This window comes from Calypte anna, chromosome 10 (genome assembly GCF_003957555.1).
Source record: "Calypte anna isolate BGI_N300 chromosome 10, bCalAnn1_v1.p, whole genome shotgun sequence".
NCBI lineage: Eukaryota > Metazoa > Chordata > Aves > Apodiformes > Trochilidae > Calypte > Calypte anna.
In genome coordinates this window covers 21117001-21141800 of record NC_044256.1, presented here as the reverse complement: position 1 = coordinate 21141800, position 24800 = coordinate 21117001, and the positions used below count along the sequence as shown (strand labels likewise).

At 57.4% G+C, this 24800-nt stretch overlaps 1 protein-coding gene across 1 annotated transcript in view; it reads right to left on the bottom strand.

Annotated features, from left to right (window-relative positions):
* Window positions 1–3774: 3774 nt before the first annotated feature.
* Window positions 3775–24800, bottom strand: part of ADAMTS7 (ADAM metallopeptidase with thrombospondin type 1 motif 7) — a 34165-nt gene continuing 13139 nt past the window's right edge. The window contains exons 11-26 of the mRNA XM_030456665.1: window positions 24222–24367; window positions 22669–22838; window positions 22329–22462; window positions 21501–21621; window positions 20569–20813; window positions 19814–19955; window positions 18108–18234; window positions 17043–17256; window positions 13143–13847; window positions 12685–12981; window positions 12066–12200; window positions 11290–11442; window positions 10460–10633; window positions 10048–10194; window positions 9282–9438; window positions 3775–3947 (exon numbers count right to left, since the gene is read on the bottom strand). Coding sequence (XP_030312525.1) covers window positions 3775–3947; window positions 9282–9438; window positions 10048–10194; window positions 10460–10633; window positions 11290–11442; window positions 12066–12200; window positions 12685–12981; window positions 13143–13847; window positions 17043–17256; window positions 18108–18234; window positions 19814–19955; window positions 20569–20813; window positions 21501–21621; window positions 22329–22462; window positions 22669–22838; window positions 24222–24367 — 3240 coding nt within the window. The remainder of the gene's footprint in view (window positions 3948–9281; window positions 9439–10047; window positions 10195–10459; window positions 10634–11289; window positions 11443–12065; window positions 12201–12684; window positions 12982–13142; window positions 13848–17042; window positions 17257–18107; window positions 18235–19813; window positions 19956–20568; window positions 20814–21500; window positions 21622–22328; window positions 22463–22668; window positions 22839–24221; window positions 24368–24800) is intronic.

Sequence of the window (24800 nt, the reverse complement as noted above, 5' to 3'; positions counted from 1 at the left end):
CATTACATGTGCTTTCTCCCTCCCCTAGCAGTGGGAGAGGAAGGGGTTTTGCTGAAGGGCCAGCTGTGTAAGTGTATATGTATGTATTTATCTGTGTGTCTGGTAGGTCTTCAGTGGCACAAAACTTTAAGAATAACTCATTTAAAACCTCAGCATTGGTTCCTGTTGCATTTAAGCTTGCCCAGATTTGTTTAAATGCACATTCCTGCCTTAAAAACCAACCCTCAGCTCCAGTTAACCCAGTGCAGACATCCAGCCAGTGCTGGGAGGGGACCAGGCTGCAGGAATGAAACTCCCCAAAGCCTCTGACAGCTTAGCAGGGAAACCAAACGTTTCTCCATGGGGTCAGGTAAAAGTGAGTGGCCAAAGCTGGCAGAGACTCTGTCCCCTCTGTCCCCCCAGTGCTGCAGCTGGCAGTGGGTGGGAATCTGGGAATCTCCCCCCCCCCCTTTGCTCCTGCCCTGTGAGCCTGGGGGTGCTGACTGAGCAATGAACCCAAAGTGTCTTAGGATGACAAAGTGAATGCATCTTCTATCCCCCAGGAAAAGATGATTTAGGGCTTTTCTCTTTTTTTCCCTGCTCTCAGCCTCGTGGGGAGGCTGGGAGGGGAAGGCTCTGTCTGTGTTCAATGTCCCCATGTCCTGGGTGTGACTGCTGTGTCCCTGGGCTGAGCGAGTCACCAGCCACGGGCTGGCTGGCACAGGCTTGGTTTTCCGTTTCCTCCTCTGCTCTGATCAACCCAGCAAAAAGGATAATGTGGCTTTCATGGCAAACCAGCCTTAGATACCCCAGGGAAAGGCATCTTGCTATTTCAAACATCTCTGGGTCCATAATTAGTTCCCTGCTCTCTTCGCACGCTCCTGCAGCGGGAATTCTGAATAACGCCCTTGTGTCAACACGTTCAGAAAAGCATCTTTAAGAGAAGAGAATAAAAAAGGCATTTCTGGTTAGTTCCTTGGTGACGAGGAGCAAGTGAAAACACAGACACAAAGCTGAGTAAGAAAATACCCAGACTTGCTCGTGGGAAGGGTCTGGCTTTGTACCCCCAGGCTCCAGCAGCTGATTCTGCTGTAAGACACCTCAGAGCTGGGGGAGACAGGGTCCGGGGGTCAGAACCACCCCAGTTCTGCAGAGCTGTTCATTTGCTCTCTGAGTCCATTTTCCAAGCTGTGTGTGTCTCACTGAGAGGACATATTGCCAGCATTGAAGCAAGATGTGTGTGATTATTACTTAGAAAGCAATCTATCTGCTCGCAGGAGGCCTGGCTTGTTATGTGGCTAAAAAGTAGATGAAATGTCCTTCTAGTAATGATTCCCACACTGCGATACAAACTTCTCCAGCCAGGAATCTCTGCAGTTTGGGAGCTGCTGGGCGTGGGGGCTGGACACACTTTTGGTTTACATTAATCCCTGCTGGTCCCGGTGCGAGTCCTTGGGAACGGGCTCTGCTCAGCCCTCCCCAGGGGGACACCCTGGCCCCTGTTGTGACAGCTGAAACTCATCCTGGAACCAGGGCACTCCCTCTGCTCTGCAAAACCCCCGTGGCACGGGGACACAGAGGTGCTGGTGGCACCATGCCAGGCTGGGGATGCTCAGGGACTGGGACACTGTGGGGTCACAGCAACCTGCAGCAGCTCAGCACCTTTGATTTTAGGCCTGTTTGAATCAGCCTGTTCCCAAAAGCTGAGGTCTGAGGCAGTGGTGGGACAGCAGCTGCTGTCAGGGCTTCCCCTCAGCTGCCATCACTTCACGGGTGTTCCCTGGGCAGTGGGTTTGGCTGGGTCTCCCGTGGGTTCTGTCCTGTGCCCTGGTCCTGGCCATGGCTGTGTCCCTGAGCACGGGCACAGGAGAGGCACAGGGGGGGGATTTTAGCCCTGACATCAGTTGGTTTGTACCACTGGAGAGGGCAGCAACACAACCTGGGGGTGAAGCCTTCACACCCTGCCAGCACTGACCCCATCGACCCAGCTCAGCTTTTAGTCACACACACCCCGGCTGCAAGCAGCACTTGAAATGATTTTCAGATGCAAAGGGATTGTCCCTTCCTGCTGCAGCTACACTTGAAATGGTTTTCAGATGCAAAGGGATTGTCCCTTCCTGCTGCAGCTACACTTGAAATGGTTTTCAGATGCAAAGGGATTGTCCCTTCCTGCTGCAGCTAAGGGAGCAATCACACCCCCGCTGCTGCCATACCCAAACTGTCTCAGCTTCACTGCTCTTCAGTGAAAATTCTCTCAGAATTCCCCGAGGGGAAGAGAAAATATGAAACCCTCCCACTTCCCTCAGTAACTGTCTGATTTACCACACTCAGGAACCATTAAACCCCAACCCATTTAGCAGCTGCCCCTCAGCAGCACCTGGGAGCGTGAGGGAAGCGTGGGATGAAAAACCAGGACTGAACACAGGCTTTGAGACGTAAAAAAATGACACCATGTTGGACAGGTACAAAACACAAACGGTGAAATCAGGGCTTGTGTTTTACATACAAATCACACACGGGGAGTTCCCCTTGTGGGACCCAACGTTGTTCCCCAGAGCAGAGAAGGAGAGATGCAGGCAGTGGGACTGAGAGCTCCAGCCTGGCTTCTTCAGTGCAGGTGGCATTGCCTCTGGGTGTCCCCCATAGCCTGAAGAATCACCCAGAAAGGAATTCCTACTGAAATACTCCTGACCCTCCTCAGGGAACCAACCTAACAGCAAATCCTCCCTAAGACAGGGAGGGATTAACACAGGACACCCCCGGGCCGGGCAGCGAGGGCTGTGCCAGCCGAGTGCTGCTCCTCATACAATATTGGATATTCTAGTTAAAAAAATCAGCTAACCTTAACACAGGTGAATCTATATAAGCAGGTAAAAACACAAAAGGGTTTTAGCTTGTAAGAACACAGATAAAACACCTTAACCAACCATTAAACTGCTACGCCATAGCCACCTACAGAAACCCAGGGGTGTGAGCACCTGGGGGGATGCAGGGCAGGGGATGCAGAGCTTGGCGTGGGCTGGAGCAGCTGCTCTCCCCCTCCCAAACACAGACAAGGGCAGGAGCTGTTGGACCCCAAAACCAACGAATCATCTCACTGATGCCTTGGTGTCCCTGAGCATCTCTTTGCCCCACAGCACCCTGAGCAATGGCTCTGGCAGTGGGGAGAGGAGGGGATGGAGCCTTTGCCCATGGCAGGACACGTGGGGTAACTGAAGCCCACGCTTTATCCCCATCCTCTCTTAATTTCTGGAGTTACAGCTATTTAGCTTCAGTGCGTAAACATTTTAATGGAAATTACAGAGCTGGGTTGCCAGCTTCAAGTCCCTTATGGAGAAAAAAGAACCAACCCGAACCCAAGCAGTCAGCTGTGCTGGGGGAGGGCTGGATGCTCAATTCATGGGTATAAAAATAATAATAAAAGTCAAAGAGTTTCGTGCTGGCCTGCCAACACCATCAGGAGGCTGAAAGTAACAAATGATAGCACCATAAGCATTTCTGAGGGGTCTCCCTTCCCCAAAAGGTTTCCCTGCTGGTTACCCAGTGGCAGCGGGACCCCGTGGAGGGTCCCGGCAGCTCCCGTGGGACCATCCCGCACACCCAGCCCCCCCAGACCTTGTTTTCAGATGGTTTGAGCACCGTTCAGAGTGTAGCACAAACAAGAAGAGTCGGAGCCATGCCCAGGTTTGGGGAGCCCCGGGCGGCTCCCGGGCGGCACAGGGCAGAGCCCCAAGTCCTGGCCGTGCCCCAGCCCTGGGGTCCCGGCGCTCCCGGCCCTGCCTGGGGACGGGGCTGTCACCTCCGGGAATCCCGCTCGTCCCCGCGGTCCCGGCCGGGCTGGGAGCGGTGTCCGTGCTGGCGGCAGCTCCGGCAGCACTGGAGATGGACGGTGGGGAGGTGGCACCGGCCCAGCAGCCGCAGGGTCTGGCAGAAGGCGAAGGTCAGACGGTCCCGCTCGCAGCTGGAGCCTGGAGGGCAGGGACAGCGTTAGTGCCGGTGTCACCGGGGCTGTGAGCAAGGGGTCTGACGTGGAAATCACAGAATCGATCACAGGATCAGAATCATTTGGGTTGGAAAGCAGCTCTGAGAGCATCAAGTCCAACCCTTGATCCACTCCCCCCGTGGTTCCCAGCCCATGGCACTTGGTGCCCCATTCAGCCTCTTCTTAAAAACCTCCAGGGATGGAGAACCCACCCTCTCCCTGGGCAGCCCATTCCAATGCCTCAGCACCCTCTCTGGAAAGCATTTTTTCCTAATATCCAACCTAAACCTCTCCTGGCAGAACTTAAGCCCAAGGCCTCTTGTCCTGGGAGCAGAGCCCAACCCCCCCCTGGCTCCAACCTCCTTTCAGGGAGTTGGAGAGAGTGATGAGGTCTCCCCTGAGCCTCCTCTTCTCCAGCCTCAACACCCCCAGCTCCCTCAGCCCTTCCTCACAGGAATGGTCAGAGAGCCAGCCAGACCCCAGCAGGGGCTGAGCCCCCCTCCCTGGTACCCAGCAGCCTGGGTGTTTGGGGTACCCAGCAGCCTGGATATTCGGGTGCCCATCAGCCTGGGTATTTGGGGTGCCCAGCAGGAATCACACCTCTGCTGCTGCCTGCAGCTCCACAGCATCTTCCCAGGGTACAGAAAGTCCATGGGGGAGCAGGGCTGATCCCAGGGCAGGCTCCAGCTCTGTGCTGGAAGCCTGAGAGAGGTGACAAAGCTGCCCTCAGTGACATCTCCTCCCAGCCCCCAGCTCTCCCCCAGTGCCAGCAGAAGGCGGCAGGAAGGTGACAATGTCTCTGCCTTTGCATTGTGTTTGGGTTATTTCAAGAACCTTCCTCATCTGCTCGGCTTCCTCCAGGTGTCTCGCAGGGCTCAGAACAGCACCAGCATCACCCCCAGGACGGGCTTTGTTTTGGGAACCCCTGTTCCAGTGCCAGCCCCCGGGCCAGCTGCAGTGTCCGTGGGTCCCAGCCCAGCCCCCCAGGCTGAGTCACTCCGGGCTGAGCAAACTGTTTGCAGGAATTGTTTGTTTCCCCTCTGCAAACAGTCTGGAAATCACAAATCCCTCTCCGGGGCAGGGAGCACCAGGTCGGGGGGGTGGGTTCAGCCCTGGGGTTCAAGCCAGGGGAGACCAGGCTGAAAGGGGCTGCAGCTCAGCCCGGTTACAGCTCAGACACCAGCCACCAAATCCGAGCTGTTCATAGGCACACACAGCTGCTTTGCTCTCATTCTGAATTTCCTCCTCTTCTACTTTCTATCAACACCAGCCTGATCCTCACTGAGCCTGCAGCTCCTCACCCAGCTGGGTAAGACACAGCTTTCTTACATCAGCTCTAATTTTACCTCCAGAACAAGTAATTACAATAAATTACAGCCCCTCTCTGAAACACAAGGCAGAGCTGATGCTCCCCAGCACCCCTGGGCCCCCCACACCTTGCCTCTTACCAGGACCACACTGAGCAGACACAGAAATGGGGGAATAAAAGGGTGTTTTCTCTTCCTCAGGACACTTTTCTGCAGGGAAAGCAGCAGGACAGAGCAGTGGGAGCTCTCACTCACCGTTACCCCTTATCCTCTCCCCTCTGCCAAGAAAATTCTTTGCTCAGGGCAAGGCTGCTGCCCCGATCCCCAGGGGGGTTCAGGCAGAGCTGAGACTTTTCCCCTGGTTTGGGATTTCAATCAGAGCCATCAGCAGGGAGGTCATCACACTGCTCTGAAATTCATTTTCTATTTCAGTAGAGCTATTTCCTCTCCTCCAGCCACCAGCTCTGGTGGTAGCTGTGTCCCCCCAGGGCAGGGATTCAGAACTCCTTTACTCAGCCCTGGGACACCACTGCTGGGTCCTGCCCACCCTGGGCTTCCCTCGGGATTTACAAACTGCTGGGCTCTCCAGTCCCTGGTTTTAGAAGTGATATGAAGTAGGAGAGGTGGAGAACACAATGCTGGCTCCAGGGGGGGGTTTGTTACTCACTGCACTGCATGCAGCAAGTGTCAGAGCAGCAAAAACTCCAGACACAGCCTTTTGAAGTGGGTTAAGAGCCCTGCATGGCTGGGTGGGGATGGCACCCCCAGGGGCCATGCAGACCCCGAGGCTCCAGGGGATGCTGAGCAGAGGAGACCCCACGGAGCCCCTGGGTATTTTTATCCCTCTCAGCCCTCTGCTTATCACAACTGCCTTCCTCAAAAGTTATTTATGGATCACAACCAAGCTGCCTCCTGCCTTCCCTGGAAAGCAGCCTCACGTTGGGACGTTGCTTTCCAGGAGCAGGGGGATGGTTTAGCTCTTTTCTGATCCTCTTCCAGCAGATCATCACCCTGGGTGCTGGCAGGGAGATTCCTGCACCCGCAGTGCCCAGAGGCAGCCAGGGACACAAAGGAGCTCATTGCTCTCCTGCCAGGGCTCAGCTCTGTGTGTGCATCACTGCAGGGTGAGCCCTGGGATGGGCTGAGCCACCAGCCTGGGCTGGGGACATCCCTGCAGCCTGGTGACCTCTCTCCACGGGTGCTGGTGGGAGCTGTGGCTTCTCCAGCTGCAGCATCTCGTGTGGATGTGAGCGGGGTCAAGCTCGGGGCTGAAAACCTTGGCTGAGTCCTCCCTGGAATTTGGGCAAGGGAAGCTGTAAGAAGCACTTCATTTGTCAGCTCCTCGGAGAGGGTCCCTACAGAACTGACCCCATTTTCATTTCATTCTTTCACCGTTATTTTTTTCCTATTAACAGTTCTTTTTTATGTAATCCCAGCACTTCATTTGGACATGTGTTCTGATGTTCCAGTCCATGCCAAACTTTAGTTTAAAGAAATAGCTTAAAGCAGAGCTTTCAAAATCCAGGCTAGGTCAGCACATTAGGAACTGGAAACCCCCACTTTTTTCTTTTCGTTGTGGTTTTTTTTCTTTAGGTTGGCTCTGGAAGTCACTTTAAATTTCATTTAAGCTTCTGCCATACAGACCCAAGCACTGACTTTTATGCTTGGGAAAAATAAACTTCCTGGAACAGGTTTTGTAAAAACAAGGCAAGGTTGAGCTTAGAGCTGAGCTAGCAAAAGCAGAGAATTAAGCTGCTGACCTCTGGCCTTTGGGATGCTCTCAGAGCCAGTGCTGAATTTAACAAGTATTATCCCAGGGTCCTGCTGTTCCCTGGGAAGCAGCATGGGTGAAGGTGGCTCCAGAGCCTGCAGAGGATGCTGGGCTGCCAGGTTTGCCTGCCCAGACAGGTAACAGCCCAGGCTGCAGCTTGGAAAACTGGGAGAAAAGCCTGGAAAGCCCCTGGTTTCCAGGTCTCAGCCCTTGGTGCTCCCAGCACATCTCACTCCTGGCAGAGGAGCCCAGGCTGCAGTCCCAGGGCCCGTGGGGCTCCTGCCCCTCATCCCCTGCTCTGCCCACTCAGGTCCATCCAGATTTGCACTTTCAGTAAAAATCCACCCAGAGGAGGAGGGAGGAGCAGCATCTCCCACCCAGCATCAGGAAGGGCTGAGATGTGTAACACTCGTTTCTCCCACGCTGAACAGAACCAGGGAATCCTTTCCCAAGCACCCGTTTTTCACTGCCTGCTGTTAATTAGCGGTAAATAACGGGCACTTAATGACTGGCTCAGCAGCAGCTCCCTGCCTTGCCACTTGGATCCAGGCTTACATGCTCAACTGACAGAGAAAATTGGAATTTGCTGCCATTATTTCCAGTGTGTATCCCTCGTGGGCAGCCCTGGCTACATGCAGCAGCACGAATAACTTCATTTCCCTGCTCAGAGCAAGAGGGAAGATAACATTTAATTGCCAATTAATCTGGCAGCAGCTCACAGGACAAGCAGAGCCTGGCTAACGAGCTGGGGGGGGATTTGGGGAACCTGTGAGGGCCACAGGTCAGAGCCCCCCTGCAGAGTGCCCTGCACGGGGGTCACGTTTGGCTGAGTTCCTCCTCTTGGTCAGAGGAAGGGAAAAGTCCCCAGCCTGGCCAGGGCAGGAGGAATCTGGGTGCCCCATGGGCTCTGCTGCTCCCCGGGAGCCATCCAAGGACAGGGCCAACCTTCTCATCTCTGCTCACAGCTGGCTGCAGCTGGAGGACAACAGGCACATTAAAAATAACTTCTGTAATCTTCAATTAATTTATAACCTGGCAAGAGAGCAGGATTCTGGTTCTAATTAATCCTGACCTTCTGTAGCTGGAGAGCGCTGCCGGAGCCCTGGTTGGTTGTGCTCAATCTGTTCCACCTCTGTTAAAAATTCACCTGGTAACAGCTTTAACACTTAAAATCTCTGGGGTTCTTTGGGTTTTTGTGCCCAGTGAGAACCAGGCAGGTCTGTGGGTTTGCTGGTGTGGGTTTGCAGTGCACGTAGCAGGAGGTGGAGGCTCCTGGTGCCTCTCCCAGCACCGCAGCATCACTCCCCCTGGATTTGGGGCAGCAGATCCCATGAAGGAGGGGACAGGGCTGGAGGTCAGGGTGATGCCCTGGGGGGGAGCCTCTGCCCGGGGATGTCCACATCTGTGATCTCCTGCCATGTGAAAGTTTTGCTCCTCTCCAGGGTCTGGCAGGAAATGTTTGTGTTTCCGAGAGGCGCTTCCTGCCCGGGGCTCCGCTCGCAGCACTTATGTCATTTCTAATCCAGGACTTTTAACATCCATTTGTCTGGCTCCTCCACATCCCAGCAGTTATTCTGGTACAACCTTGGCTGTGCCACGCAGCCCCAGGGCTCCCATCACCCAGCCCAGCACAGAAACCTTCCCTTGACAAAACTATCCAGAGCCACACATCACTGCTCCGGTTGTTTCCCAAACGCTGAGCTGCCCCCGGGACTGCAGTGCAGGGGGGGTCAGTGGCCTCATGGCTAAAGGCATCCCAGCACCCACAGCCTCCCAGCCCTGAGAACCACAGCTGATGCCTCTGCTTTCGCCAGAACAGGGTTTAGGAGGAATGGAAGATGGGGCTGCAGGGGGGATCTCAGTGCTGGCTCCTGCACCCTCTCCCTGGGCTGCCCTCCTACCCTCAGCCCTCTCTTTGTTCAAGACCCCTCCCCAGGGTTTAACCTTTCCTTCTGAGCAGACAGAAAGCTTTTTCTTTGCCCAGACACATTAAAAAGATAAGGTTGATTAATCATTAACACGCTAATACCGATGACACCTAATCCCCTCATTAATTTTGCCTTCCCAGGGCTGTTAACCCTCGCAGCCCCAGGCTGATGGTTTGCAGCAGCTGCTGGGGGGGGGACAGGGAACCTCTCCTGTCAGCTGAAGGGGAGAGGAGAACCCAAAGGCATGGCCACCCCAAAGATGAAGCCCTGACCCTCCCGGGGGGGCAGCAGGGCAGTGGGTGCCCCTCTCCTACCCGACTCGGAGCTGTCGCAGTCCTGCAGGTTGCACTTCTGGGTGCTCTGGGGCTGTGGCTGGTGGTCACAGAGGCTGCTGGGCCCCTCCTGCCCTGTCTGGGTGTTGATGCACTTGACCTGGCGCCTCTGGATGCCCCCACCACAGGGAGCAGAGCACTGCAGGAGGGACATGGGCTCTGTCACCCGGGGGGACACAGCCTGCACCCCCTGAGCCACCCCCAGCACTGGGCTGGGACAGCAGCACCTGGACCCCGGGGGTCAGAACCACAGACTGGGTTGGGTTGGAAGGGACCTTAAAAATCAGGTGGTCCCAACCCCCTGCCATGCTCAGGGACCCCTCCCACCCCCCAGGGTGCTCCAAGCCCCATCCAACCTTGGACACTGCCAGGGATGGGGCAGCCACAGCTTCTGGGGGCACCCTGGGGCTCAGCACCCTCACCCCACAGAATTTCTCCCAAAATCTCCTCTCCATCTCCCCTCTCCCAGCTGCAAACCCTTCCCCCTCATCCCATCCCTTGTCCCAAGTCCCTCCCCAGCTTTCCTGGAGCCCCTTCAGGCACTGGGAGCTGCTCTGAGGTCTCTTCTCCAGGCTGAACACCCCCAACTCTCTCCCCCTGGCTCCAGAGCTGCTCCAGCCCTCCCAGCAGCTCCAGAACCTCCTCTGGATTCCCAACAGCTCCGTGTCCTGGGGATTCCATCCAACTCTCCCCCTGTTCCTTGCATTTCTTGCAGAAGCCCCCGGAGAGGAGCTGCCCCCCCACTCACCTCTCCCCAGGATCCCACCACCCAGCTGGTGCAGGGATGGGTGTTGCAGGGCCGGGTGCTGTTGGGCCGCAGTGACTCCTCACAGTGTCCCAGCTCTGGACATGTCACCAGCCTCTCCTGCTCCCCACCACCACAGGGCTCTGAGCACTGCCAGGACACAGAGCAGGGGCAGGAGAAGCCAAGAGGGGGAGAGAAAGGCAGAGACAGCCCAGGAGTTGGGGGCTTAAGGGAACACACTGCAGAACCACCCTGCAGACCCCCCCATTCCCTAGCTGGGACCTCCCCTCCCACCCCTGGGTGCTTCCCTTCCTGGGAGGCTTCCAGAGGCTGCAGGATCTGCTCCAAGGATCTCCTTGGGTTTTGTAGGTGTGGGAAGGCTGAGCCCCCCGTGCCCTCTGCCCAGAGCCCCTACCTCTCTCCAGGAGGAGGTGTACCAGCCCAGACATGGCCTCTCCTGGCAGGGCAGCTGCCTGGGGGGTTTGTAGAGCACAGCCTGGCAGTGGAAGGGCCGCAGCAGCCTCTGCTCTCTGGTGTCCATGCAGTGCACATCCCGAACCTTCACCCCTCTGCCACAGCTCCGGGAGCACTGGGAACGACAGGGATGTGGGATGGGGAACCCCCCCCAGCACCCCAGCAGAGCAGGGTGGCAGCAGCTGGTGAACTGGGGACCCCTCCAGCAGCAGGAGGTGACCCCAGAGATGCTCTGCCCCGGGTGGGATGGGGGTGACACCCAACCTCATTCACCTCTCTCCAGTCCAAGGCAGAGGGAAGGCCCCCCAGCTCTGAGCTGCTCACCCCCATCCCTCGGGAAGAATTCAGCTCCCAGGTGCCATGGCAGCCACCTCCCTGCTCTACAGAGCCCTTCCCGGGCCAGGAGGGCTCTGGATCCCCACCACTGAGCAGCCTGGATCCAGGAGGGATGTTCCCCACCACTGAGCAGCCTGGATCCAGGAGGGGTGTTCCCCACCATTGAGCATCCTGGATCCCCCCAGCCCAACCACAGCCACCCCCGGGAGTGCAGCATCACCACCACCTTTCCCAAAGACTGGGAATCTGCTCTTTGTTCAGCTTTGGCAAATTCCTGGCTTTTTAGCCAGCCCGAGAGCAGGAAAAATGGAAACACTACTGCAGGATGGAGGAGTCCTCCAAACCCTCACCCCTGTGAGGTCACACCCCAGAGCTGCAGGGCAGGCACCGCTTTTTGGGGGGTTTTTTGGGGGCCCTGGCTGCAGGTCTGCTTACCTTACTCCAGCTGCCCACCTGCCAGGAGGAGCAGGGTCTCAGGGAGCACCTCCGGGCAGGGACGGGCTTGGTGGCCATGGCACAGTCCTGGTCACTGCCGGAGCTGCAGCGCACGGACCTCCAGATGGCACCAACCCCACAGGTGGCTGAGCACTGCAAGGCAGGAGGCAGAGACTGCTCCTAGCCCATCCCAGAGACCTGATCCCACCCCAGAGACCTGCTCCTATCCCATCCCAAAGACCTGCTCCTATCCCATCCCAAAGACCTGCTCCCATCCCAGAGACCTGTTCCCATCCCATCCCATCCAAGACCTGCTCCTAGCCCATCCCAGAGACCTGATCCCATCCCACAGACCTGCTCCCATCCTGTCCTGGATACCTACTCCCATCCAGTCCCAGAGACCTGCTTCCATCCCATCCCAGAGACCTGCTCCCATCCCATCCCATCCCACAGACCTGCTCCCATCTTATCCTGGATACCTGCTCCTATCCCATCCCAGATACCTGCTCCCCTCCTATCCCATTCTCCTGCTCCCCTCCTCTCCCAGCAGCCCCAGTAGGGATGACCCCACAGATGTCCCTGGTGCCCCATGGAGCCTGGCAGCCCAGCAGCAATGTCCCTGGGGATTTGGCTCCTTGTCCCCTCTGCAGTGGGGAGCTGGAGCCCTGCAGAGTTTCTGCATGCTGAGGGCAATGCCCCAGGGATCAGGAGAGGTTTCCCACCCCCTCTCACCCCCTCCCATCCTCATCCCACTTTGGATGGGACTCAGCACCCACCTCACTCCAGCCCCCGACCTCCCAGCGGGGCATGGCAGTGGCTGGAGCCCTGGGCGATGGGGAAAGCAAAGCCTCTTCCTCCTCCTCCTCTTCCTCTTCTTCCTCCTCTTCCACCTCTTCCTCCTCCCTCTCGTCCTCCCAAAGTGGGGAGGGGACAGGGCTGGGCTGGGGCAAGTCGTGCCCCCCCCCACTGGCATCAGAAGTCCCAGGGGTGGCCCCAGGGGAGCTCTGCTGGGCGTGGGGTGATGCTGGGTGCTGGGACACCCCCAGACCCCACCAAAATGGGGGAGACCCGGAGGGTGATGCTCCCCCCGGGTGTGTGGGAGGGCTGTGAGCTGGGGTGGGGGGCACGGCTGGGGAGAGGGCATCTGTCTGGGGGGGGGCTGCTGGAGGAGAGCTGGGGGGGCAGCCCCAGGAACCCAGGGGAGAAGGACACTGCTGGTGGGAAGGCTGTGGTGGCCACCAAAGGGGCTGATGTGAGGGACAGGGGGGTGAGGAGCTCTGCCTGCCCCATGGGACCCCCACCAGCACCCGTGGGATGGGGACTGGCAGCAGGATGGGGACTGGCAGTGGGATGGGTGCTGGCAGTGGGATGGGTGCTGCCAGAACTCCTTCCCACCTCCCATCCCAGTCCCTGTGGGGTGGGGAAGGGAAGATCTGCCTGCTCTGCCCCATGGCCTTGGTCACTGGCCACGGGTGCTGCAGAGGTGCCTGATGTCCCCTCCAGAGTCTCTGCATACCCCTCCTGCTCCTGGCTCGTGGGGGTGGCACCATCAGCATCCCCAGTGCTGCCCAGACCCATTTCCTCTGGCTCTTCAGGGTCAGTCTCCACAGACCCAGCCACGCTGTGCTCCTGGCTGCCAGTGTTCCACAGCCCCCCCCAAGCTCCCCAGCTCCCCCAGCCCACCAGAGGTGTCTGTGCCCACCCTGTCCCCACCAGCAGGCAGTGTGGGGGGGGCACTGACCGGGTGAGGAGCCTGGGGAGTGAGGCCATGGGCTGGAGCATCCTGCCCAGGACTTGTCCTCCTTGTCACAGCTCCCTGGGGCTCAGCAGGGGGGGGGGTGGCTGGGGCTGACTGCAGAATCGTGGCTTGTGATGCTCTGGGTGGGCAGGGGGTCCTTGGAGTGGGGCACAAGGAGGGCATCTTCCTCCTCAGCCATGAAGTCATCGATGGCATACTCAGGAGTGGCTGTCCCCGTGTCCCCAGGGCCCACACTCAGGAGGTTGTTCATGGCTAAGTCCCCAGGCTCCATCTCTCCTTCCCCATTCACAGAAGTCTCTGCTTTGCTGGTCACCAGGTGGTCCCCACTGGCTCCTCCTGGCATGGTGGTGTGCAGGACATCAGTGGGCATCTCCCGGGGCCCCTCCACATCATTGCTGCTCAGCTCTGGTTTGGGCTCCCCACTTTTGGTCTCCTTCTCCGTGAAGGGGTAGTAAGAGAGATCCTCGTGGAAGTTGATAAAGTTATAATCGTAGTAAAAATCATCGACGAAGACATTTCCCTGTCTGGCTGAGAAGTCCTCCTCGGGGATGATATTGACATCATGGGGCTCAGGAATGCTTGGGATGAGGGGGTTAAACCTGGCCACGGGGTTGCTGGGGATGTGATGGATTTCATTGAGCACTGAGGAGCCGCTGCCAGAGCCCTCCGTGTCGCTGCCCTCCTGGCAGCCTGGCAAGGAGCAAGCAGCCTCTGAGCTGGGTCGTGCTGCTGGGTCACAGGCAGCCCCGCTGCAGGACACCCAACGCCTCCGGGTCCCGTTGCCACACGTGGTGGAGCACTGGGAAAAGGGAGAGACACAGACATCAGGGATGGGGGGCTGCCCCTGCCCCTCAACGCTGCTCCCACCACGAGCCAGGCAGTGGCTGATCTCAGGCACCTTAAAAATCTTTTCCCAGCAGAAGGATCTGATGATTTCATGACACCAAAGCCCCCAAGGAGGTATTTTATGGTACCACCACCCCACACACCACAAAGCTTTGGGCACAGGGTCCTGAGAGGTCCTGAGAGGTCTCCCAGACCAGTAGTGGGGGCAGAGGGCACTGGTGACACCAGTGAGCAGTGTTATTGCCAGCCAAAGCCACCTCTGCGGCCACCTCCCCTCTACAGACCAGCCCAGAGCAGGGCTGGGACTGCTCAGGGTGGTCCCTGACCTTGGCTCCAAGCAGGAATGATTTCTGTGGGCCATGGCCATTGGAAGGGCAGTGGGTAAGATGAGCTAAGGGCTCTTTCCCATGCCCTGTCCCCATGAATTGCATCCCTGCTTCCAGAAGAGAAGCTTTTGAAGCAGGGATAATAACATGGGTGTTGTCCTGGCAGGGAAAAAGCAAAAGGTCAGTAGGCAGCTTTGTTGAGGACACCCCCTCCTCCACCACAATGGTCTCTTTGAGATGGTTTGGTATAAAAAGGAACCCACAGGCTGGGAAGGAGCACAGCAAAGCATTTTCTGCTGGGTAAGCAGATCGTAGCCCAACCACCACCAGATGTGGCTGCACAGCTGGCAGTGACACACAGAGTGTTTGTCACACAAACCAAAGGGCCTGGGACAGCCCAGACAAACTGCCAAGGAGGCAAACCAGCCCAGCAGAGGGAATTCTGCTGAATTCTGCTGAAATCCCTGCTCCTTGGGAGGAAACAGATGGGCTGAGGTGTGCACAGCACCCAGCATGGGGAAAGGAAGGAGTTCAGGTGTTCAGAAGAGACATCAACACCTGCACATTAACACCTGCACATTAACACCTGCACGTTAATACCTGTACATTAATACCTGTACACTAATACCTGTACATTAATACCTGTACATTAACACCTGCACGTTAATACCTGTACATTCATACCTGTACATTAACACCTGCACATTAATACCTGTACATTAACACCTGCACATTAATACCTGTACATTCATACCTGTACATTAACACCTGCACATTAACATCTGCACATTAATACCTGTATATTAATACCTGTACATTAACACCTGCACATTAACACCTGTACATTAATACTTGTACGTTAATACCTGTATATTAACACCTGTAAATTAATACCTGTACATTAATATCTGTACATTAATACCTGTATATTAACACCTGCACATTAATACCTGTACATTCATACCTGTACATTAACACCTGCACGTTAATACCTGTACATTCATACCTGTACATTAACACCTGCACATTAATACCTGTACATTAACACCCTGCACATTAATACCTGTACATTCATACCTGTACATTAATACCTGTACATTAACACCTGCACATTAATACCTGTACATTAACACCCTGCACATTAATACCTGTACATTCATACCTGTACATTAACACCTGCACATTAACATCTGCACATTAATACCTGTATATTAATACCTGTACATTAACACCTGCACATTAACACCTGTACATTAATACTTGTACGTTAATACCTGTATATTAACACCTGTAAATTAATACCTGTACATTAATATCTGTACATTAATACCTGTATATTAACACCTGCACATTAATACCTGTACATTCATACCTGTACATTAACACCTGCACATTAACACCTGTAGGAGGGGACAACCAAACTGCTGCTCCCTTCTGGGGTGCCCAAAGCAGGGAAAACACAGGGCAACTCCCACAGTGTGCACCTTCAGCTGAAATTTCTCAGCAGACGCCTCCAGCTCCACCCAGGAGATGAACTGCAGGCCCTGCAGCTCTTGCAGAGGGATGGAGGTGGATATGACAAGGCTTGGTTATCAGGAAAGCCTCCAGGACACAGTTAGGAAATGATGGGAGCCTCGTGGAGGGAGAGCCAGAGCTTGCAGGGGGGTTGAGCACCCAGCACAGGCTGCAGGGTGGGATGAGCTCAGCCAGCAGACAGCTCAGGTGCTGAAGGACATCACAGACTCTGACCCCACTGACTCCTTGGGAAGCCCAGGAAATGGATGGACATTGCTTTGGGGTCCTTCTGAAGGCACCAAGTCCTGGTGCTGAGGGACTTTGTTGGGCTACCAAACAGCAAAGAAATCCCTTGGGCTGCCCGGGTGCTGCTGGTGCCACGGAGTCAGCAAATCCACAGAAAAAGCAAAAAATCCCCTACAATTCCAGTGGCCAGAAGGGCCACAGTCCTGGGAAGCTCCCAAGCCCATCCCATTTCTCTGCTTACTTGTGGTGGGGAAATGGGGAAGGAAGAAGTCTTTTTGGTTTAAATTAAAGGACAGAAAAATGACAAAGCACCTCAAATCCTGAGCACATTTCTCCTGGGCTCCCGGAGCTGCTGCTGCCCCCACCCCTGGCTCAGGGCTCAGCACAGAGATCAGGAGCTCCCCTTGGGACCCTGCCCCTCAGCCCTGACTTGTGGCTTTTGTGGGCCCCTGGAAAAATATTTCTAAATAGCTCTCATTTAGCCTTCAAATCTTCTCTTTGCATTTTTTATTCTGCCTGTTTCTTAGCAACAAGCTCAGTTCCCAGGCTCTCTCATTGCTCTCCCAGTGCTTGTCTTCACGCTGAACACTTTCTGAAGCCACAGCTTTGCTTAGGAGTTATGATTTTTGGTTAAACCCCTCAGCCTGAGGTTATGCTGATCCACAGAAGAAGCAAAGGAGCTGCCCAGGGTGTCTGCAGCCCCTGGCACTTTATCCAGGGGTTGGTGTTCTGCCTCTCCCTTTCTTTTAAAATAAATTACTGACCCTTTTGTGATGGCTCCTCCATTCCCTGGGATCACCTCTGTCTCTGCCCCCCCAGCTGAGATGGGACAGGTTCAGAGGGAAAAGTTCATGGTGCAGGAAAATCCACCAAAAAGTTGTTTCTGCCCCCTGGATCAAGCAGAGAGCGAGGCCATCACCAGCCTGGGACCTCCTTGGGCCATGAAGCTGCCACCAGAGCTGGTGCCACAGAACACTCCAGGGTTCCCCCTGCCAGCAGGAGGGTGCCCCTGGCTCTCACCCTGTCCCCACCTCCCACACCACCCCAAAGCTCCTCCTCACCTCTGACCAGTTCCCCACAGCCCACTGGGAGGGGCAGGGGACCTCCTGGTGACAAGGCATGGTGGCATCTGGCTTGGGGAGGTGCTGGCAGTCTGCTGGGTGCAGGGCCCTCTGCTCGTCCATCCCCACACTCTGGATGCAGAGCACCGTCCTCTTCATCAGCCCCGACCACCCACAGGTGGCTGAGCATCCCTGCCACTCCCCGACCCACCACCTGGGGACACGGGGGACAGGGGCTCAGCATCCAGACAGGCTCTGTCCCGTGTCCCACACCACCCACCCAGAGGAGTTTGGGGTTTGGAGATGTTCAGGAGAGGCACAGGGGCCCCAGCAGCCTGAGATGGGTCCTGGGGAAGGAGCATCCCAGCTGGGGCTCTGCTCCTGCCCCAGCTCAGGGCTCCTGACAGCAACTGCAGGTGGGGAAAACCCTGGGAAGTGCTCCCAGGGACCAACACAGGAGCTGGGAGCATCCTGAGGAGGAGCAAGGAGGCTGTGAAGGGATCCAGCAGAATTCCTGTGAGGAAGGGCTGAGGGAGCTGGGGGTGTTGAGGCTGGAGAAGAGGAGGCTCAGGGGACACCTCATCACTCTCTGCAACTCCCTGAAAGGAGGTTGGAGCCAGGGGGGGGGTCGGGCATGGGCTTAAACTCTGCCAGGGGAGGTTTAGGTTGGATATCAGGAAAAAATGCTTTCCAGAGAGGGTGATTGGAATGGGCTGCCCAGGGAGGGGGTGGGTTCTCCATCCCTGGGGGTTTTTCAGAAGAGCCTGAATGTGGCACTGAGTGCCATGGGCTGGGAACCACGGGGGGAGTGGATCAAGGGTTGGACTTGTTGATCTCTGAGGTCTCTTCCAACCCAAATGATTCTGTGACCCTCAGAGGAGAGGTGCAAACCCAGGATGCAAAGAGCTGCACGTGTCCTGGTGCAACCTGGGGACTGCAGGGACCGGGGTCCCCCTGAACTTGGTCACCCCCTCAGAGCAGCTTGGACATCAGAGCTCTGGGGACCAGGGGAAGGAGCTGGCTGGGCAGGGCTCCTGGCTCTGTGACCAGGGGAAGGAGCAGGACCTGGCTGGACAGGGCTCCTCACTGCATGTCCTCTGCTGGTCCTCGGGGCGGGTGAGCGCGTCGCAGAGCTGCTCCTCCACGATGCCCATCAGCTTCTCCACACAGTGCACCAGCTGCCTCTGCACCCCTGGGGACACAGCGGGGGCTGGAGTGAGGGGGGGACACACAAACCACCCGGCACAGGAGGCCCTGAGGTCAGCCTGAGCCACCAAAACCAGGGGGAGGGAAAGGAACTGGCAGCTGAGAGCCCATGTGGGCTGTGGCACTGCTGTCCCCATGGACACAACAGCACCAGGGTGCTCCCAGGGTGTTCCCAGGGTGTTCCCAGGTGGGAAAAGCAGAGCTGGACACCAGGACTCAACCTGAAATGTGTGAGATGAGACCTACAGAGCTCAGCTGGGCTGCAGAATAAGCCTGACATGCAGGGACACCTGGGATGGGATGGATGGAGGGATGGATGGATGGGTGGATGGATACCTATGGAAGTAGGTAAGCAACAGCAGCCCAGCCCAAAAACAGGCTCCTGGGCACCCCAAGCAGACCCAGACACCCCCAGAGGCTCTGTCCTGCCATGCCTCTGCAGCTGATGGATGAATGACCCTCCCTGTGGTGCTCCTGGGGTGACACCTCTGAGGATGTCCTCCCTCTACACACTGCCTGCTCCCTGCTTGTGTCCTCCCTCTTGCAACATGTACTTGACCCCTGACTTGGCAGAGCTGTAAATATCAACTGCTGCCAGCAGCTGAGATGGATCCAGCCCAGCTGAAGCTGCTGAGTTCTGCCCTGGCCTCAGGAGCTTTGGGGGATGCTGGGGTTGGGACCCTCAGGAGAGGCTCAGCCTGAGCCCTCCCAGATCCAGGTCTCAGCCCAGCAAGAGGCTCAGCCCTGCCTCACCATTCACCTTCCCCTGAACCTCACTCCTGTATCTCCCCTCTGTTCTGGGAGCCCAGCTGTGCTGCAGCACCTCAGCTGCTCACCCTGCAGCTCTGTGGGTGCTGTGACCCCCAGCAAGGAGCTCCCAGAGCACCCCAGGAGCCCTGCCAGCTGCCCCCCTGCCCCAGCAGCACCCACTCCAGGGAGCAGCAGGGAACATCTCCTGGCTCCCTGTGCTGCCAGAGGGATGAGTGTCCTTGAATTCCCCTTTTCCAGTGGCTGATGCTCTCGAGGAAGCTCTCCCTGGTCCCAGCCTCCCTCTTGCAGCATTCCCAGAGCATTCCCCTCCATCAGCCACCCCAAAAGCTGCCCTGGGATGCCTGCCCAGAGCTGCAGTGGGGCAGGAGGGGGAACAGTGTCCATGGGGCAGCACGGCACCAGGATCCTCTCCATAAAAACCTGGAATCCATCCCCCCTGGAGAGCCTCAGCCAGGCTCCTCAGCACTCCCTGAGGTTTTCCAAAGCTCTTTTGTCTCCATGGCCCTGACAGGAGCGCAGGAACAGGACACCCAGTGAGGAGCAAAGCTGGGAAAGGGGGGGGCTGGTGGGTGAGTGTCATGGACCCAGAGCCCACTGAGACCCAGAGCCCGCTGAGACCCAGAGCCTGGTGGAACCACAGCCTGGTGACCTCAGAAGATGTTGCTTTTTTTTTTTTTTTTCTTTTTTTTTCCCCTTTTTTGCTTTTTTCCTCCCCACCCCAGGACCTCCTGAGCCCCATCCCCCAGGACTTTCCCCAGCATCCATCCCCGTGTTCTGGGTCTGGCTCTGCTCACCGGTGCCACAGGTGGCAGTGCAGGAGGTCCAGGAGCCGAGGCGCCAGAGGAACCGGTCCTGCTGGATCCGGTTCTGGCCGTCAGGCGGCCGCTGGATCGTGTACTGGTACCGCACGCCCGGGTTGGTCTCCTGGAACAGCAGCTGGGGGGGATAATGGGGGGGTCAGAACCCCAGGGGCTTTTCAGGAGGTACCAGCCCGGGACAAAGGCACCGCCCCGGGTCCAACTCTGTCCCCAGAACCCTCCCCAAGCCCCCTCCCACCCCAGTGGCAGGCAGGGGCTGGAGCTCAGGATGTTTTCCTAAGCCTAAGTGTTCCCATTATGCCCAAAGCTCTGTTGTTCTTGGAGCAGGGTTTGGCTGCTGGGGGTGCTGGGCTGAGCTGCTGCAGCAGGGAGAGACCTGGGACTCTCAGGGGGGTCCTGGGGTCCTCCCTGGTGGTCACCCCCTCCTCACCAGATGGGATTTCAGTCCCGTGGCCTCTGTTCCATCACCCATGGGGTGATTCCCAACTTCTCCAGGGAAAGCTCAGCTGGCTCCTGCCAGCTTGACACTAACAGATCCCCCAGCAGTGAGCCCCCTGCACAGCTCACCCGAGCACAAACATTCCTGGAAACATTCCCTGGGCCAGCAGCTCCTGGTTGTCTGCTCCTGATGTTGAGACACGTGTCCCCATCCCTCGGGTGGCACTGAGGTGACACGATGGACCCCAGCAGCTCAGCCCAGCCCGGGAAGTCAGGAGGGACCTGAAGGGTACCTGGATCCAAACTGGCTCCACAGTGGGTCCCGGGGAGGTGAGGTTCTCCCAGTTCCCCGTCCTCTTGTAGGTGAAGGTGGTCCCTGCCACCCTGTAGTCCCCGTTCCACTGGATGGTCCATCCCCCATTCAGGAAATACTTCTCAGGGTCCTCACTCCGCAGCGCCAGGAAATTCCCAGCCTCGGCCACCTCCTCGATCCGGATCTCCCGGGCTCCCACAGGGATAATCCCAATGTCCACGTAACCTGGGGATGGAAACCAGCAGCACTCAGGGGAGTCAAAGTTGGGGAAGGGATGATCTGCACCCTCAGGTGGGTGCTGGTATCCCTCAGGTGGGTGCTGGTGTCACTGGGATGGGTTCTGATGTCCCTGGGATGGGTGCAGGTGTCCCTGGGATGGGTTCTGGTGTCCCTGTGATGGGTGCAGGTGTCACTGGGATGGGTGCTGGTGTCACTGGGATGGGTGCAGGTGTCCCTGGGATGGGTGCAGGTGTCCCCCAGGTGGGTGCAGGTATCCCTGGGATGGGTTCTGGTGTCCCTGGGATGGGTGCTGGTGTCCCTTAGGTGGTGCCAGCACCATGCCAACCCTTACACCTCGTTAAGGCACCAAACCCCACCTTGCAGAGAGCCCATTTCCTGCAGGGAGCTGGCAAGGTGTTTACCACACGTTCAAGGTGTCCCTGTCAACCCATAACCCCCCCCTGCCCCTCTCCAAACCAGCTCCAGCATGCACAGCTTCCTTCCCAGACCTTTAGGCACAAGAAGCACATTTAGGAACACCTGAATTCCAAGGAAGAAGAAGAGGAGCAGCAGCACCACATCTCCCCACGCTGCTCCCATCAGAACCCAGGGAGCTGGGATGAAAACCACCCTGGAGGGGCAGCGGTGTGGAATGGGCTCCTGGTGATGTGGAGATGGAGCTGAGCACCTTACCCAGCCCCTCGCTGTCCTCAAAGGTCTTCTGGATGGTGTGGCAGGTGGAGCCATCCCCGTGGCAGACCCCGCACCGATCCTCCACTGCACTGGAGCCGATCTCGTAGTCACAGCCCACGCTCTGCAAGGCACCCACTCAGACCCCACACACCCCAAAACCTCCCCCTGCCCCGGGATCACCCACAGAGCCTGCGTCCTAAAGGGTGGGAGATGAGGAAGGTGGGTGGAGAGTGGGGTGAGCTGGAGTTTTCCTGGGGATGGGCAGCAGGATGGGCTCCTCACCCTAATGTATCCTGGTCCTGTTCATACACAGTGGGAAGCACGACCCACATCTCCTCTTTACCTTTTCCTACCCGGGTTCCCAGGCAGCAGAGCCTGCTATGAGCCAGAATGAGCTGGGAAATCAGCTTGATCCTGCTAGTTCTGTTCCATAGATTCATGGAATTGGTAGGAAAAGACCTTTAGGATCACCCAGTCCAACCATTCCCCCAGCACTGCCAAGGCCACCACTGCCCCGTGTCCCTCAGCACCACATCTCCAGGGCTTGGAAACCCCTCCAGGGATGGGGACTCCACCTGGGCCAAGCCCTGACATCCCTTTCCAGGGGGAAATTATTCCTGATATCCTGGAACTATCTCCCTGAAGTAACCACATGCCCTATTTCCTTGAAGCAGATCCCCACCACCTCTCATGGACTTAAGGGAAGTTTTTTGCCTGCTGGATGACACAAGGAGCCAGCTCAGCCCCTCAGTGTGGGCAGTTTGGTCACCCGAGGGGTGGCCCCAGGCACGGGGGGGTCCCTGGGGTCCCGGCCCGTGCAGGACCCACCTTGCAGATGCCATTGATGCAGATGTCCCTGCTGGTGCTGCCCTCGTCACAGGGGGTCCCATCGATGACCGCGTCCCGCAGCTTTTCTGCAAAGAACTCGTCCTCCGGCCGGCAGTGCAGCTCGCAGGGGTTAACTGGGGAACCCAACAGGCAGAAACTCAACCCCAGCAGCTGGAGGCCAGGCAGCCATCTCCGAAAACACAAATTAACCCTGCAAGCCCAGTCATACTTTAAAACACGGCGTGGGCACCGCGAGGCAGCTCCCGGAGCCACGCGGGAAGGGCAGACGGAGCCTCGGGGCTGCCGGCAGAACCTGGCACCGGGTCTGCCCCCCACTCACTGTTGTTGGGCACTGGTGTCCACTTGTAGAGCTTCCCCTTGTAGAGCATGGGGTTGAACTGGCTGCACTGGACCTGGCGGAAGGAGGGCTTGTCGGGGGGGCACGCTCTGATGTTGCAGATCCGGAACCGCTTCCGCTCCCCCAGGCAGTACCTCCCGCCGTACTTGGGCCTGGCCAGGGGGGGAAAGGGAAAATCAGAGAATCCCAGGAAGATTTGGCTCAGAAGAGACCTTGAAGATCATCCAGCCCAACCTCTCTGACAGGGACACCATCTCCCTTCAGCACTGCCAGGGATGGGGCAGCCACGGCTGCTGGGGGCACCCTGGGGCTCAGCACCCTCACCATAAAAATATTCTTCCTTATATCCAATCTAAACCTCCCCTCCCTCAGTTTGAACTAGTTACCCTCTGTCCTATCAAACAAACACCCACCACACACAAGGAGAACCCTCCTGTTTATTCACAGCTGATTTTGTGCCTACACAAAGGTTTAACCTCAGCAGGTTGGGTCAAGACTGAGTCTCCCCGGGGTCCTCTCCCAGTTAAACCCCCCCAGTGGCTCTGCTGCATCGTTCCAGTAATGAAGCTGCCCATGAAGCCACCATCCCCTCCTGGAGTTCCCCCACTGAAACGTGGGGACCTCAGGAGAATGACTTTTCCCCCGAGCAGTGAAGCCTGGGCACACTTTGCAGCAGAGAATGAAGTTAATTATTATTTTAGGGTTGTGTTTACATTCCCTGCCCCAAGGAAATACCTGTGGGGGGAGGACTGCCCCTATGCTCACCCCATCCACAAGGCAGAGCTGAACATTTACCTACGGTGGCCAAAGCAAACAACAGCCTGGGGAAATTCTGCTGCTTTCCCCGTGTTTGCTCTCCTGTCTGCCAGCAGCTGTGTTTAAAACACTCCAGAAACTACAACTGCACTTCTGCCACAAACTCATGTCAAACACAGACCCAGCTCTTGACCTGGGACCCAGACTACATGGCTGGAGCCCCTCTGGGGACAGGGGGAGAGAGTTGGGGGTGTTCAGCCTGGAGAAGAGAAGGGAGCAATGGGGAGACCTTAGAGCACCTTCCAGTGCCTGAAGGGGCTTCAGGAAAGCTGGGGAGGGACTTGGGACAGGGATGGGATGAGCGGGAAGGGTTTTCAGCTGGGAGAGGGGAGATGGAGAGGAGATTTTGGGGAGAAATTCTGTGGGGTGAGGGTGCTGAGCCCCAGGGTGCCCCCAGAAGCTGTGGCTGCCCCATCCCTGGCAGTGTCCAAGGTTGGATGGGGCTTGGAGCACCCTGGGGGGGGGTCGAGGGGTCCCTGAGCATGGCAGGGGGGGCACTGGGAGGAATTTAAGCTCCCTCCATCCCAACCCAGGCTGGTTCTCTAATCCTTGCTTCTCCAAAGGCTTCCACTGCCCTCCCTGGGACAAACCCGTGAAATGAACCCCCCTGAGGGTTCCCCAGGACACCTCCTCGGGGCAGGGGGCAGGATAGTCCCCAGATTTACAGGGCCATAACCCTGGTGTTGCTGTCCTGGTTGGGGTCTGTCCCCCTGCCTTACGTGGGGCTGCTGCAGTGCCTCTCAGCACTCTGCACTCCTGCCCCGCAGCTGCGCGAGCAACTGGCCCAGGGGCTCCAGGAGCTCCAGCCACCCCCGATGGGCTCAGGACGGAAGCCCACGGGCACACACTCGCCGTTGAAGCACCACTGCAGAGGGAGAGGCCAGGAGAAAAGAGAAGAAAAAGAAAAGAAGGTTTAAGGATGAGCCTGGTGGCGAGGAGCAGCGAAGCCCCCGCGAAACCCCTGAGGTGTGAGCAGGGATGGATGTGGGAAACATGGGAAGGGCAGGGATGTGGGGCTGCTGGAGGGGGTAATGGCCTCAGACCCCCAGTGGGACCCCTCAGCAAGGGGATCCCAGGCCCAGCCTCAGCCCAGAGGGAAGAGCCAGGGAGGCAGAGCCACGGGCAGGGACAGAGTGGGAGGTTCCCAGCAAAACCCAGGGTCACCCCTGGTGCTCTGGGACCAGGGGAGGGGACACCAAACCTGTCAAGGAGAGCCCTCCCCGGAGGTTTGGATAACCAGGGCATTATGCTACCCTGAGCAGGAAAGCCTTGCTCTGGTGTGTCACCCACCCATGGTG